Below are 14915 nucleotides of genomic sequence, written 5' to 3'. Positions count from 1 at the left end.
AGTTCAACCTCTTCATTTTATAAATGAGGAAACTGAGGTTGGGAGAAATGACTTGCCCCAGTCATACAGCTAGTAAGTGTCTGAGGTAACATTTGAACTCAGGTATTCTTGATTCCCAAATCTAATGCTTTATCCACTGCGCCACCTAGCTGACCTAAATTCCTCTATTTTTACTCAGATTACCTAAATTCCCTAACCCATCCACCATCCACCATCCAGGAGAGCATTACTGGTCTCCTGGGCTCCCATACTAGCTAGCATCTGCAGTCATTATAAACACACAACAGTTCTATACTTGGAGGAGATGGTGCTCTTTCTCTACCCTATCCTAATTCCTCTCTCTCTACATAACAATTCCTTCTCATCCATGACAATCCTTCTCAATACAGCTACCCAAACAATGAGTCATAGCTGACTATTTCAGGAACCCCTCCAGGGAATGAAAAACTTTCAACTGCTGCCAACAGTAAATACCAATAGCAAGCCTATTCAAAACTAGCTCAAGTGCCATGACCAATCTTAGCAGCAATCTGTCTTTTTCTTTTCTTTTTTTTTTTTTAAAGAGCAAGAAGGAGATGTAGTTTTGAGGCCATAGAGGAAAAAAGACAAAAAGTAACTTGCAATACCGGCTTCTTCATCTTTAGGGCTGCCAAAAGCCCTAAAAATACTTAGCAAGCCTCAAAATCTAGGAACTGGAGAGTCAAGCCACTCTTTCCTTAGAGTTCATATGCTCCAGTCTTCATTGTGCAAAATGGGCTCACAGTCATTCAGATGATCCATAGGACACTGCATGAAATATGCCAAGCAAAATTCAACCATGACCTTGGGAAAAGGAAGAACTACAAAAACCCAGAAACAGTCTCTAATCCACCCCCAATCCTCATTTGGGTTACACAAAAGCAGCAGAACAGTATATGAGGGGATAAGATACTAGAGATGGAATCTGATATGAGTTCAAATCTAGTTCCCACACTTACTGGTACTGTGTGACCTTGGGCAAGCTACATTTATTTCATTACACTCTTTTTTTTTTCCTCCCTTATAACATTGTTGTCAAGAGAGCGACCTGAAAAGCTGCCAGGGTTCCAGTCAGGATTGCAGCTGTTGTGACCCTTCCACTTCTCCAGTGTTGGTCACAACAGAGGCAGAAAAAAAGACAAAGATGTTAAACAATGATGATGGTTAAGTTACATCTAATTATTAGGCTAAGGGGTCAAAAAGGTTTTGCACTGCTCTGGAGCCAGAAGACCTCAGTTCAAATCCTGCCTCTAATATGTGTTCATTCCCAAACAAGTCAATAAGGGCCCTGCATCTCAGCTCCATCAACAGTATAAGGAGGAGGCTGAACTGAACGGCAGGCGAATGGAACTTTCAGCTCTATATCTAGGATTCTCTGACACTATGTTCTTTTTAATTTCTTCCTCAAGTCTCCTAAATCATCCAGTTCCTATGCCTCTGGCTCACTAAAATTCTCCAGGTGGGGTCACAGGAAAGTTTCCTTTTTTCAAAACTTCTTCAGGGAATTAGATTGCTAAGCCAATGTCTGAAATATCTAAAAGATCTTGGAGAAGAGGAGACATACTACAGGACTGAAAGGGGCAAATGTCCCAAGTTTCAGAAAAAGGGGCAATAATAAGAGTCGACGAACTATAGGAAGGTGATCTTGATTTTTGATCTCTGGAAAATTTCTACATGGTTAAGAGAAATTTAGTGAATATCTACCAACAAAAAGGAGCATTCACAAGAGAGGAAGAACAGGTCATGACTACATAATTTATTTCCTTTATTGGCAGTTCCTAGACTGGTGGGTGGATCAGAAAAGTGCTACTGATATAGTTTTCCTAGATTTTAGCAAAGTATTCAACAAAGTTCCCTGTTATTCTTGTAGAAAAAATGAAGAAATTATACAGAATAGTATAATTAGATGTATTCAGAATTGCTACTTGACTGGCTAGACTCAGCCATCATTAATAGTTTGATGTCAACTTGATAAGAGATGTCCTGTGTAGTACCCAAAAGCCATTCTTAGTCCTTTTATCAGTGACCAGCAATCCACAAACAACAACCAAAAACCCACCCAGGATGGCCCTTAGTCCTAGCGCTCTTCCACTTTTGCAATTACAGTGGCAAAGTGGCAGGAGAGGGGAAAAAAGAATGCTAAGAATTGTGGTTTTTCAATTGTCTATAAATTTTGATTTGGCTGTTGGTAGTCTAAATGAAAGATCCCTGTCCAATGACTTAAGAATTAGACGTAGTATTGAAGGAATTCAAACATCTTAATCTTGATACTCTTGCTATAAATAAAACCAGAAAAAGGAATTTGACGTTAAATTGAAGGATATCACATAGATACTCCTTGGAGATACAAAGAAAGGAGTTAATGAGGTTGGTTTTATTGGTCACCTCATATTGCAAATAACTGTAATTATTTGTAATTGTAATCACCTCATATTGCAAAATACTGCAAAAAAGACAACCATAAAAATAACAGTAGCTTCTGTGCCAAAATCAGGAACAGATGAAGAGGTAGAGAAATTCTATGAAGAACTTGGTAAGAAAAATCTTCCAAATTTTATGTGTGTGTATATACACACATACATACATGTATATATATATACACATACATAATATATATTAACTTCATGAAAAAGTAAGAAAAGGTAAAGACGGTAAGAAATGTATTGGAAAGCATCTGGAAAAAAGAAGAGATCAGACACTTGTAAGACATACACCTTTACATTATGAATACATGGCAAGTACCAAATAACATCACAAAAAATGAAACCAGCAATATTTTAAAAGAAAGAAAAAAAAAGTATTGATATGGGAGTCATCTCTGAATACTCCATCTATGCAGAGACCACCAACTTGTCAGAGCAAAGATCAAAATTAGTAAAGAAAGAATGAGAAGAAAAAGATACAGAAAACACTTGAAACAGCACAATTCTAAATCATTAAAACAAGGGATTAATTCAAAATAGGAAAGGGGTAACAGAAATGACATAGCCATTATGATTATTCTGTATAGACACTGAAACTACGTAAATCAACTGGCACAAGAAGACAGGGCCAGGAAAGCATTTCAGATAGCAAACACTTTACTCACTTGCCAAGGAGAGAAAAATGGCACCCAAAAGAAAAGTTAGCTTACAATGTAAACTTATCAGTAAGATTTTACAAAGGATGATACATGGTTATGAGTAGTATTATCTTGTAAAGGAGAGTAACAGTGGAAGTTAAGGGATAGGGACCTTAACTTAATTGTACCTGCAATTTTATTACCACAGAAACTAGTGTCAAATTCAAATTGAAACAGATATCTATCCCATACCAACTTTAAAACTACAAATTACCAGTATCTATGTTTTATTGTACTTTTCAAAATTTTGTTAAGCATTTTCTAATTACATTTTAATCTGGTACCGAAACTGTTTCTGGTGGTAAGTTTGACATTTCTGGTAGAGAACACCAGTTAAGTAAACCCCTCTACCAATGTAGGTTATTACTATGCCTACAAGTGTCCAAGATAGGACTTGAACCCAGATTTTCCTGCCTTTGAGGCTGGCTCTCTATGCCCCATGTCACACTGACTCTCTGTGACTGAGAGAGTAAAGGAGAGCACTGGGCTGAATCTAAGATGAAGTTTAATGGGGTAAATGTGTAATCTTATACTTAGGTTCAAAAAAGGCAATGTCCTAAAGTGCGGAATGAGAAAGATATGGTAAGATAGCAGTTTGTCTGAAAAGATTGGGGGCGGGGGAGAGAGTGGGAAATAGTGAGCTACAATAGAATACTCTGGTAGCCAGAAAAAGAACAAAATTCCTAACTGCATGAATAAAAGAATAATTTCCATGAAGCCCCTGCTGTATTCTGCCACTTTCAGACCAAATCTGAGATGCTGTTTTGAGTTCTCAGTACCACAGTTTAGAAAGCGCATAGATAAATAGAACATTCAGGAGAGCAATGAGGATGGTGAAGGGCTTATCCTTGCTATTTATGAGGACCATTTGAAGGAACTGTGAATGTTTAGCCTGAAGAAGAGAAGAGTCAGGGGAGATCAAGCAATCAATAACCATTTTATTACAAATTTTATGGAAGCACTTGCACCAGGTGCTGTGCTAAGCAGTTGGGGATATTGGTACAAAGAATAAAAATCTCTACTGGCAATAAGTTTATATTTGCATAGGAAGATAACAAGTAGATATAAAAATAGAAGGGGCATAAATATAAAGTTAATAAAGACACAGAGTTACATAAGAGGTAACCTGGGAAGGATGGCACTCAAATTGGGAGGGCTAGGAAAGGTTGCACCTTTGCCCAGTACAGAGGCACTGAGATGGGAAGTAGCATGCCATGAGTGAGGAACACACAGAAGGCCAGTTTGGGGGACAGTGTGGCTAGGTCACAGAGTGTGAGTAATGTCCTAGGAGGCTGGAAAGATAAGTTGGGAACAGGTTGCATGGGCTTTAGGAGCTAAAAAGAGATGTTTAATAGCTCAAAAGAAAATTATTTTGGTAGCAGTATGGATGGGCAAGAGACCAATTTAGGAGGTTATTCTAATAATCTAGGCAAGAGGTGATGAGAATCTGAACTAAGGTGGCAGCCGTGAGAGTAGAGAGAAGTGGCCAGACACAGATGTTGTGAAGGCAGAAACAGCCAGACTTAGCAACAGACTAGAGAGATGACATGAGAGTGAAGAATACAGGATAAACCTAGACTATGAACCTACAGTACTGAAAAGATGGTGCCTTTGACAGAAACAGGGAAATTTGGGAGACAAGAGAGTTTAGAAGGAAAAACAAGTTCAGTTTTAGATATATTGAGTTTTAGACAGTAATAATAATAGCTAACATCTACTTACCACTTTAAGGTCTGCAAAGTGCTATGCAAATATTCATTCATTTTATTATCTCCATTTTACAGATGAGGAAACTGAGTCAAACAGAAGCCAAGTGACTTGCCCAAGATCACAGAGCTAGTAAGTGTCAGAAGTTGGATTTGAACTCTGGTCTTCCTGGCTCCATATCCTGCCTCTGAGACATCAAGTTCTAAATGTCCAATAGGCAACTGGTGATGTGGTATTGAAGTCAGGAGAGAGGCTGAGGATAGATGTATAGATCTGGAGAATCATCTGAATAGAGATCATAGTTCAAGCCATGGGAGCTGATGGGGTTACCATGACAGAGAGTAGATAAGAAGAGAAGGCAGCCCAGGACAGAATCTTGGGGAACACCAACAGTGAGGAGTTGGAATTTGGTTGAAGAGTCAGCAAAGGAGACTGAGAGAAAGAGCACTTATTCCAGAGGTGAACCAAAAGAAGAATGCTATAAAAACCCCACGGGGAAGCTATGTGGCACAGTCAGGAACACTCCTCTTTCTGAGTTCAAATCTGACCTCAGACATTTACTACCTGTATGGCTCTGGGCAAGTTACTTAATCCTGTTTGCCTTAGTTTCTTCATCTGTAAAATAAGTTAGAGAAGGAAATGGCAAAATATTCCAGTATCTTTGCCAAAAAAACCCACAATGGGGTCACGTAGAATTGGATATGACTGAAAGTGACCCAAAAATAAAACGCAAAGTACAGGACATATCCAGAAGGAGAAGTTGTTCAATAGGGCCAAAGGCAATAGAGGTCAAGGAAGATGAGGACTGAGGAAAGACCATCAGATGAGTCAGTAAGAAATCACTGGTGGGGTGGCTAGGTGGTGCAGTGAATAGAACACTAGCCCTGGAGTCAGGAGGACCTGAGTTTAAATCCGGCCTCAGACATTTAACACAAAAACTAGCTGTGTGACCTTGGGCAAGTCACTTAACCCCAACTGCCCTCCAAAAAGCAAAAAAAAAAAAAAAAGATATCACTGGTAACTTTGGAGACAGCAGTTGAGTGATAAAACCAAAAGCCAGAAGGCAAAGAACCAAAGAGTGAGAAGTGAAGCAAGTCAGCATAAACAAATTTTCCAAGGAGTTTTGTTAAGAAAGGGAACAGATACAAGACAACAGCTGGAGGGGATATTAGGGTCTGGTGAAGGTTTTTAAAGAGACAAGACTTCAGCACTTTGAAGGCAATAGGGAAGGAACCAGTTCACAAGGACCAATGAGAACTGTGTTCATGTATTTAACAAGGGCTTTTATGCAGAAGAGGGGGCAGAACAAGGAGCACTGGATAAAAGTCACAAAGAAGTAAATTTAGGTTTGACGTTAGGAATAACTTTGGAGGCAATGGAGCTGGTAAAATAGCCTGCTACAGGAAATAGCAGCTCCCTATTGGAGGGCTTCAAGCAAAAGCTTTCTGACCACTTACTGGTTGTAGTGAAGAGGTTACACAGCTACAGAAGCCCCTTCCAATTCTCAAGTTCTGCGACATAAGCTGGCTATCACATAAGGAGAAGTGATAAAAAAAAAAAAAACTCTCCTTAAAAAATTCCACTCATTTGAAAGGGGGTACTTTCCAGTGTTTGCCAACCACATGCAACAGATCTGGTTCCAGATTTCTCTTGTGCCTCTCAGAGAAAGTCCCCCCGTATCTCAAATGTATAGGATCCAGGTGCTTCCGGAGAACAGAACGCAAGGGAAAACTGGGGATTCTGAAAGCGTTGTGACAGCACCCTATTGAAAGGAAAGCTACAAGTAGCAGGAAGCCTTTGGTGGCCCACAGAGCTGCCTCCTAATTCACCTGCTTTGTCACTAGTGTTCTTTGGGTTCTGGGTTGTGTTTTGTTTTTTCAACTGGAGCAGGGCCATACCTAGTCCCAAATTCACATGTTGGTATGCTATGTTATTTTCAGAATAATTAGCCACTGAGGTAAAGGGAACAATCCTAATAATAGCTTGCCTTTATGTGGAATCCCAGATGAAGAGCAGCAAGGGATCTTAGAGGTCACCCAGTCCAGGGGTGGGGAACCTGCAGCCTCGAGGCCACATGTGGCCTTCTAGGTCCTCAGGTGAGGCCTGCTGACTGAGTCCACGTTTTACAGAACAAATCCTTTTATTAAGGAGATTTGTGCTGTGAAGTTTGGATTCTGTCAAAGAGCTGGACTTGAGGACCTCGAAGGTCACATGTGGCCTTGAGGCCAGAGGTTCTCCACTCCTGATCTAGCTGAACCCCTTTATTCCAAAGAGGCACCTAGGTGGTACAGTGGTAGGTAGAGAGCTAGGCCTGGAAGACCTGAGTTTAAATTTGACCTCAGACACTTGCTAGCTGTGTGACCCTAGGCAAGTCATTCAAACCTCAATTTGCCTCAGTTTCCTCAAAATGAGGATAATAACAGCACCTACCTCTCAGGGTGATTGTGTTCCTTTCCCTTTCCTTCCCTTCCAAGATGAGGAAACCAAGGCCCAGAGAGATTAAGTAATTTGCCCAAGGCCACACAGCTGGTAAAGAGGAGAATGAGGATTTCAACCCAGGTCCTCTGTCTCCAAATTCAGGTTTCATGATACTACATTCCTGTCTGACTGCTCCTTCTAGTCTCCTTTACTGCCTCTCCATCCAGGCCATCTCCACTGGCTGTGGGGGTCCCCCAAGGCTCTGTCCAGGTTCTCTGCTAGTTATTCTCCCTCCTCTGTCCTATATTACTTGGTGAGCTCATTACTTCCCATAGCCTTAACAGATGATTCTCAGATCTGTTTACCCAGTCTTAACCTGTCTCCTGACCTCCATTTGCACACTGCCAGTTGCCTAGTGGACATCTCAAACTGGGTGATCCACAAACATTTTAAACTCAACATGTCCAAAACTGAACTCACTATCTTTCCCCCTAAAATCTTCCCCCTTCTGAACTTCCTTATTACAGTCAAAGTCACCACAATCTTCCCAGTCCCCCAGGACTCCTCACTCTCATCCCCCATAGCCCATCTATTAATTATACCTTCAAAACATGTCTTCTTTCTGCCCCTTCCCCTCTCTGACACTGTCATCTCCCTTGGCCAGATTCTCATCTTCTCACACCTAGACTTGCGATAGACTCTTGGTTGATCTCCTAGCTTCAAGTCCCTCCCCTACTCTATTCAGTTGTCAATCCCATCTTCCTACAGCACAGGTCTGACCACTCAAAACCCGACCTCAGCTCCCCAATTCAATAATCTCCAATAGCAGGGCAGAGTCAAGATGGCGGAGTAGAAGCAAGACCTCCCCACTGCTCCAGCTTCCACCTTCCCCAATCCATGTAAAAAGGGGACTCTAAACAAACTTTGGAGCTGCAGAACCCACAAAATGACACAGAGAGGCTAACATTCCACTGAGGACAGCCCTGCAGGAATCGGCCAGCGCAGTACTCTGGGAGCTGAGCCCAGCCCCACACCGAGGCTTTAGCCCTGGGGGGGGAGGGGGGGGGGCCTGACCAGCTGCTGGCCAGAGAGACTACATATCAGCAGCAGCTGTGGCCATTTCCAGATTTATCAACACATAGATGTGAAGGACAAAGGGAGAGGTCAGTGCAGTCTGGACTTTGGGACCCAGTAAGTGGGAGTGTGTGGCTTTTGCCCCGCAGCACAGCCAGCCAGAGGCACGTGGCAGCTTCAGCTCCTGGCCTCCGGAGTGTAGGGGGACCAAGCACCAGCCTGAGGGGTAATCACTCTTGCTTTAACCTGCTTGGGTCTGGATTGAAGTCTAGGGTGGAGGTCCTGGGGTGTGTGTCCAGCTTGCCAGAGCGTGTGGAGGCCTCCAAAAGGGCACCTATCTGATAATCTCTGGCAGCTGAGAAAACCCCAGTGTTTGGGACAAAAGCTGCCCTGTCTGCTGGAAGAGTCCTACTGTGGCAAAAAGCCCAGGGGTCAAGTGACTGAGGGGCGACATGGCCAGGCAAAGGAAACAAAGCAGACAGAAGATTCCAACATTACACTCCTATTTTGGGGACAAAAAGGAGCAAAGCATGGAATAGGAGGAAGACAGTGAAGTCAGAACTCCGGCACCAAAAGCTTCAAGGGAAAATATGAATGGGTTACAGGCCATAGATGACCTTAAGAAGCAGATAAGAGAAGTGGAGGAAAAATTGGGAAGAGAAATGAGAACGATGCAAGAAAAGTATGAAATGAGAGTCAACAGCCTGACTGACGAAAATCACACCTTAAAAAACAGACTGACTCAAATGGCAAAAGAGGCAATGAGGAGAAGAATGCCTTAAAAAGCCGAATTTGCCAGATGGAAAAAGATCTCAAAAGCTCAATGAGGAGAATCATTGCTTCAGAATTAGATTGGAGCAAATGGAAGCTAATGACTTTATGAGAAATCAAGATGCTGTTAAACAGATCCAAACAAATGAAAGAATAGAAAGCAATGTGAAATATCTCATGGGAAAAACCACTGACCTGGAAAATAGATCCAGGAGAGAGAATTTAAAAATTATTGCACTACCTGAAAGCCATGATCAAAGTAAGAACCTAGAAATCATCCTCCAGGAAGTTCTCAAAGAAAACTGCCCTGATGTTTTAGAACCAGAGGGCAAAATAGAGGTTGAAAGAATCCACCGATCACCGCCTGAAAAAGATCCCAAAAAGAAAACTCCTAGGAATATTATAGCCAGGTTCCAGAATTCCCAGATTAAGGAGAGAATATTACAAGCAGCCAGGAAGAAACAATTTGAATATTGCAGAAACACAATCAGGATAACCCAGGATCTGGCAGCTTTTACACTGAGGGATCGAAGGGCTTGGGATATGATATTCCAGAGGGCAAAGGAGCTGGGATTAAAACCAGGAATCACCTATCCAGCAAAACTGAGTACCATATTTCAGGGGAAAATATGGTCATTCAGTGGAATACAGGACTTTCAAGCATTCTTGCTGAAAAAACCAGAGTTGAACAGAAAATTTGACATTCATATACAAGAAGCAAGAGAAGCATGAGAAGGTAAACAGGGAAAAGTAATCATAAGGAACTTATCAAAGTTGAACTATTAACATTCCTACATGGAAAAACAATAATTGTAACTGATGAAACTTTTCTCAGTAGTTGAAGGGAATAGAAATATATATATGAGGGTATATGGGCATAGGAATACATATGTGAGTGTGTGTATATATGTTTACAGGTATACATAGAGAGCACAGGACCAATTTAACAGGAAGGGATGATATTTAAAAGGTGAAATTAAGAGGTGAGAGAGGAATATAATGAGAGGAGATGGGGAGAGACAGAATGGAGTAAACTATCTAATACAGAAGAGGCAAGGGGAAATGGTTACAATGGAGAGGAAGAATAGGAAGGCAAAAGGGAATGGGTCAACCTTATTCCCATTGAATTTGGCTTGAGGAGGGAATGAAATACACACTAAATAGGGTATCTCACCATCAGGAGAGTAGTGGGGATGGGGATGAGAGGGGGGATGATGGAAAGGAGGGCAGGCTGGGGGGAGGGAAGTTGGAAGCATCCACTTTTGAAAAGAGACAGGATCAAAGTAGAGAATAGAACAAGTGGGAGGTGGGATAGGAGGGAGGGAAATATAGTCAGTCTTTTACAATATATCTACTATGTTATTGTTTTGCATTAGCCACACATGTACAACCTATACTGAACTGCTTATCTTCCCAGTAAGGGTGGGTGACAAGGGAGGAAGGGAATGAATCTGGAATTCAAAGTTTTAAAATCAAATATTTAAATATATATTATTATTAGTACTATTTTACATGTAATTGGGAAATAAGATATATAGGCACTGGGGCATAGAGATCCACTGGAAAAGTCGAAAGGGTATGGGAGAGAGCAGAATGGAGGAGGGGATATTCTGTGAGACTGCTATTTTGGGGCGGTGGGTAGGGGAAAAATGGGGAGAAAATTTGTAACTCAAAATCTGGCAGAAATGAATGATGTAAATCAGAAGTTAATAAAGCATTTGAAAAGTGAAATAAAAATAATAAACTCCAGTAGCACCTTCAGAATCAAACAGAAAACTCTTCTTACCTGACCTCCTTCTATCTTTCCAGTATTCTTACATCTTACTTCTCTCTGCAATAGAGTGACATCTTCTTTCTTGCTATTCCTTTCACAAGACGCTCCATCTCCAGAATCTGGGTATTTTCACTTGCTAGTAATCCTCTAGGTCTGGAATGTCTTCCCTCCTCACTATCTCCTGGCTGTCTTCAAGTCCCAGCTAAAATCCCACCTTCTACAGGAAGCCTTTCCTGGGTCCCCCTTAATGCTAGTGTCTTTTTTCTGTTGATTATCTCCAATTTACCCTGTTTAAACTTTGTTTGTACATGGTTGTTTGCATGTTGTCTACCCCATTAGACTGTGAGCTCCATTAGAGCAGGGACTATTTGTTTTAGTTCTGGTTTTTTGGTATCACCAACGTTTAGTATCTGGCACATGACAGGTCTCTAAGAAATATAATATTATAATAATATATAATAAATATAACAAATAAATAATAAATCTCCGTAGACTGCCTTTCTACCGCACCAGTTAACCCAGCCCTCTCTGTGAAACTAGCAGTACAAGGATGATGCTGTCCATTTTTTAGGTAAGCAAGCTGAAGCTGAGCCGAGTTAGATGTCTCATCTGAGTCACCCAGCCAGGAAGGAGAAGAGCTGGATTTGAACCTGAAAGTACAGTGCTCTTGTCACTACGTCATCCTGCCACCAATAAGAGGAAATGAGTGCGACAGAAAGAACTATCCCTTAGAAAAGGCTGAAGCTGCCATAAGTGACATAGATGCTGATGCCAAGCCCCTTTTTCATGTGTATTTCTTTTCTACACATAAGCAATTGTCCCCCAGAGGTTACCTGGAGGCCGCTCTACTGTTTCAAAGGTTCCACGGCCTAGCCAGAGCCAGAGAGAGGTCAGCAGATGGTAGGAGACAGGCTCTCCTGCCTCCAGAAGACCCTGGCACACTGAACAGAAGCAGCAAGAAGCTGCCTGCTGCCTTCATGGCCAAACAGCAAGGAGCCTGGGGTAGTAGCTCTAGGCAAGAAGCAGGCATGGAAATCCTTAGCAGCCTGATGTTCCCTTTTGCTGGTAAAGAAAGAGTAATGAAATGCTAATCCCTAGAGGCAACAGCCAATTGGCTATGACACAAAGTGGGGGAAAAGGGAAGAGATCCTGCAGGGAGGGCTGCAGTAGAAGGATGATGAGAGCAGCTTTATCTGTATAGTGCTTTACAATCAGTGACTGCTTTATATCCACTATCCATCTGAGTCTCACACCAACAACCCCACAAGGTAAACGGAACCATTATTACTATCTCCATTTTACAAAGTAAATTGAGGTTCAGAAAGGCTCACTGTGCACTAGAGGATCAGGAGGTATATCCCATACACTGGGATATACAACTAGGGAGTGAAAGCACCAGAACTTGAACCTAGAACTTCTGGGTCTAAAACCAGGGTTTTTTCCCCACTAGACCAGGTTGCTAAGTACCCCTAAACAGTAATTACAATATTAACACATGAAAACAGAGACATGGAGGCAGACATCCTATCTACTCAGGAAATCCTTTCTTTGGAAGGCAAATCCATCAGGCAATATATTTCCCATGCCCCAAATAAAATGTTTTGCCATTGACCAACAGTAGACCTTAGTGGTCCTGGTTCCTCTAGAAAGTTGATAGTCAGAAGGCGCTTTGGACAGACAGCTTGGAAGCCCTCAAAGTTACCAGATGGTAACTCTTGGAGTTCAACTTCAGAGATAATTTGGTGAAGAGCAAAAAAAAAAGGGAAAGTTGGGAAAAAGATTTCTAAATGATTTGCCTCATAAGGCCAGAATGACATGTGCTGTTACCACTCCTAAAAAATATAGATTTCTATTCTCCCAGAAAATGGGGACAGAATGTGTTAAGGATTATAGCTGGTTAGGGCAAGATATCAGTAAAGCTTGGAGGCAGCAGCAAAGGCACAGCATTCTCCAAGGATATTCAAAGTAGAACACTGCTGCTGCTGCTACTGCTGCCTCTCAAGTTTGCCAAGCACTTCACAGGCCTTCCTTCATGTTAGCCTCACTACAACCTTGTGAGCCAAGGTCTACAGGGATTATCCCCATTTTATAGACAAAGACTGACAGCCATGACCCTATCACCAGACCAAAGCCTTCCTGAATCCACTTCCAGTGCTTCATCTGCTAGGCTATGTGGCTTCCCAACATAACTAAGGTTTCTAACCAGGACAGAGGGGTATCCCCTGTGTTGTTTCTGTGTAAAGTCATAAGACAGCCCTTAGCCTTATCATTTCTTAGACCCTACCTCCCCAAGACTGACCCACCCTCTCTTAGGGCCTCTAGCCCCATCCTTGAGGATTTTCTAACCCTTTTCTCTCTGAGCTGCCACTCCATGCCATTTAACAGAAGGACTAAGAATGTGGCCAGAGAAAACATTTTTCCAAGCTGTGTCCTGCTACTTGAGATTATTTTAGGCCTGTACTCATTTCTTTAAGGCCCTGGATCTACAGACACATTAAACTGCTTCTTTATGGAACTCACCAGATGGCCATGAAGAGTATATAACAACCTGCCTTCCATCAAGTCTAGAATCTTCAGTGTTGAATCACTGGAAGCTGTGATCAGGTAGTTTCCGGATGGGTGAAAGGAAAGGGCATTTACCACGGCACTGTGCACTAGGAAGAAGAAAATCCAAGTCAGAATTCTCACTCTGAACATGAGAGGACGATGTACACCCAGAGGAGGAACGGGTCTTATGACTGGAGAGATGGGCTCAGGGCGGGCTGCAGAGAGCCTTGAATGCCAAACTGGGGAGTTCAGTCTGGATCTTATAGACAACAATCAGTCACTGAAGCAGATGAATGAAAAAACATAAAGAGGTCAGCAGTATGCAAGAAGGGTTAGACGGATTAGAGAGAATATGAATGCAGGAAAATGAATTATAAGATAATCACAAACATTCAGGTATGAATGAATAAAGATCCAAACTAGGGGCAAAAGAAGAGATGGGACAGGGGTGGCTAAGTGGTGCAGTGAGTAAAGCACTGGCCCCGAGTCAGGAAGCCCCGAGTTCAGTTCCAGCCTCAGACAATTAACACCCACACAAAAAAACTAGCCATGTGACCTTGGGCAAGTTACTTAACCCCAATTGCCCTCTAAAAAAAAGGCAAAAAAAAAAATGGGACAAGTATAAGAGACACTTCAAAAGTAGAGGCAGCAGGATTTAGCAGGTGATTAAATAAGAAGGGAAGGGAGATTTTAGAGTCAAGAATAACTCCTTTAACTGCCCTATTATGGTGTTATCAATCATCATAGCAAGTTCAAGATGACTAAAACACTTAGAATTCTACATAGTTAAATATATGCACTTTACTTTATAGTATAACTTCAGGGGAAAACAAATATATAACAGGGCAGCCTATATAGACATGACACTCCTGACCTTTAGAAAAAAACCTGAACTTTAAGTTGTATGGCCAGAAGCAGGGATACGGTATACTGAAATATCAGCCTTGGTCCCTGCCTCCCATGTGACCAGGAACACGGGTGTCTGCTGGCCAGGGTTAGAGCTATGTCTAGGATAGGCCAAAAAGGCATTGAGTATATAGCCTATCACGGTCTCACTGGGTCTCTGCTTCAGCCAACTTGAAAAAAGCAAAATTAACTATTAAGTATCTAAAGAGGCTTTTGCTACAATCTAAAAATGTGTACTAAAATTAGAACTCTTTAGATAACTGTGATTAAATTTTCATTAAAATGTCAACTAGAAACCACAACACTGTAACTCTTTCACCTAATGAGGCTCATAGCCATTGTTGTGTTGGTGGAAATCAAAGAACAAATTTGGAAGGAAACGCTGATAGTAACTGAGTGACTTTGTATATACCACTACAATCCAGTATAACTGAAACCCCATAGGAAGACCTTTCCCTGTATTCTTCAGACACATTCAGATATGAAACTACTCTTTCTAAAGCCAAAGTTACACTAAAAACAGCTACTCAAACACTATCTAAGCCAATTTGCTGAAGTTTAAGTGTTTAGGGAATGTAA

The 14915-nt window shown here is 41.7% G+C and overlaps 1 protein-coding gene across 6 annotated transcripts in view; it reads right to left on the bottom strand.

Annotated features, from left to right (window-relative positions):
- POC1A (POC1 centriolar protein A) overlaps positions 1–14915 on the bottom strand; it is a 253097-nt gene that overhangs the window by 158454 nt on the left and 79728 nt on the right. For all 6 annotated transcript variants that reach the window (XM_069095574.1, XM_069095573.1, XM_069095576.1 and 3 more), the window contains one exon: positions 13404–13537. In XM_069095574.1, the coding sequence (XP_068951675.1) occupies positions 13404–13537 (134 nt within the window). The remainder of the gene's footprint in view (positions 1–13403; positions 13538–14915) is intronic.

This window comes from Petaurus breviceps, unplaced genomic scaffold (genome assembly GCF_028583685.1).
Source record: "Petaurus breviceps papuanus isolate PSGF00001 unplaced genomic scaffold, PetGlider_PUasm1.0 227, whole genome shotgun sequence".
Lineage (NCBI taxonomy): Eukaryota > Metazoa > Chordata > Mammalia > Diprotodontia > Petauridae > Petaurus > Petaurus breviceps.
This window is presented reverse-complemented; position numbering and strand designations above follow the sequence as displayed.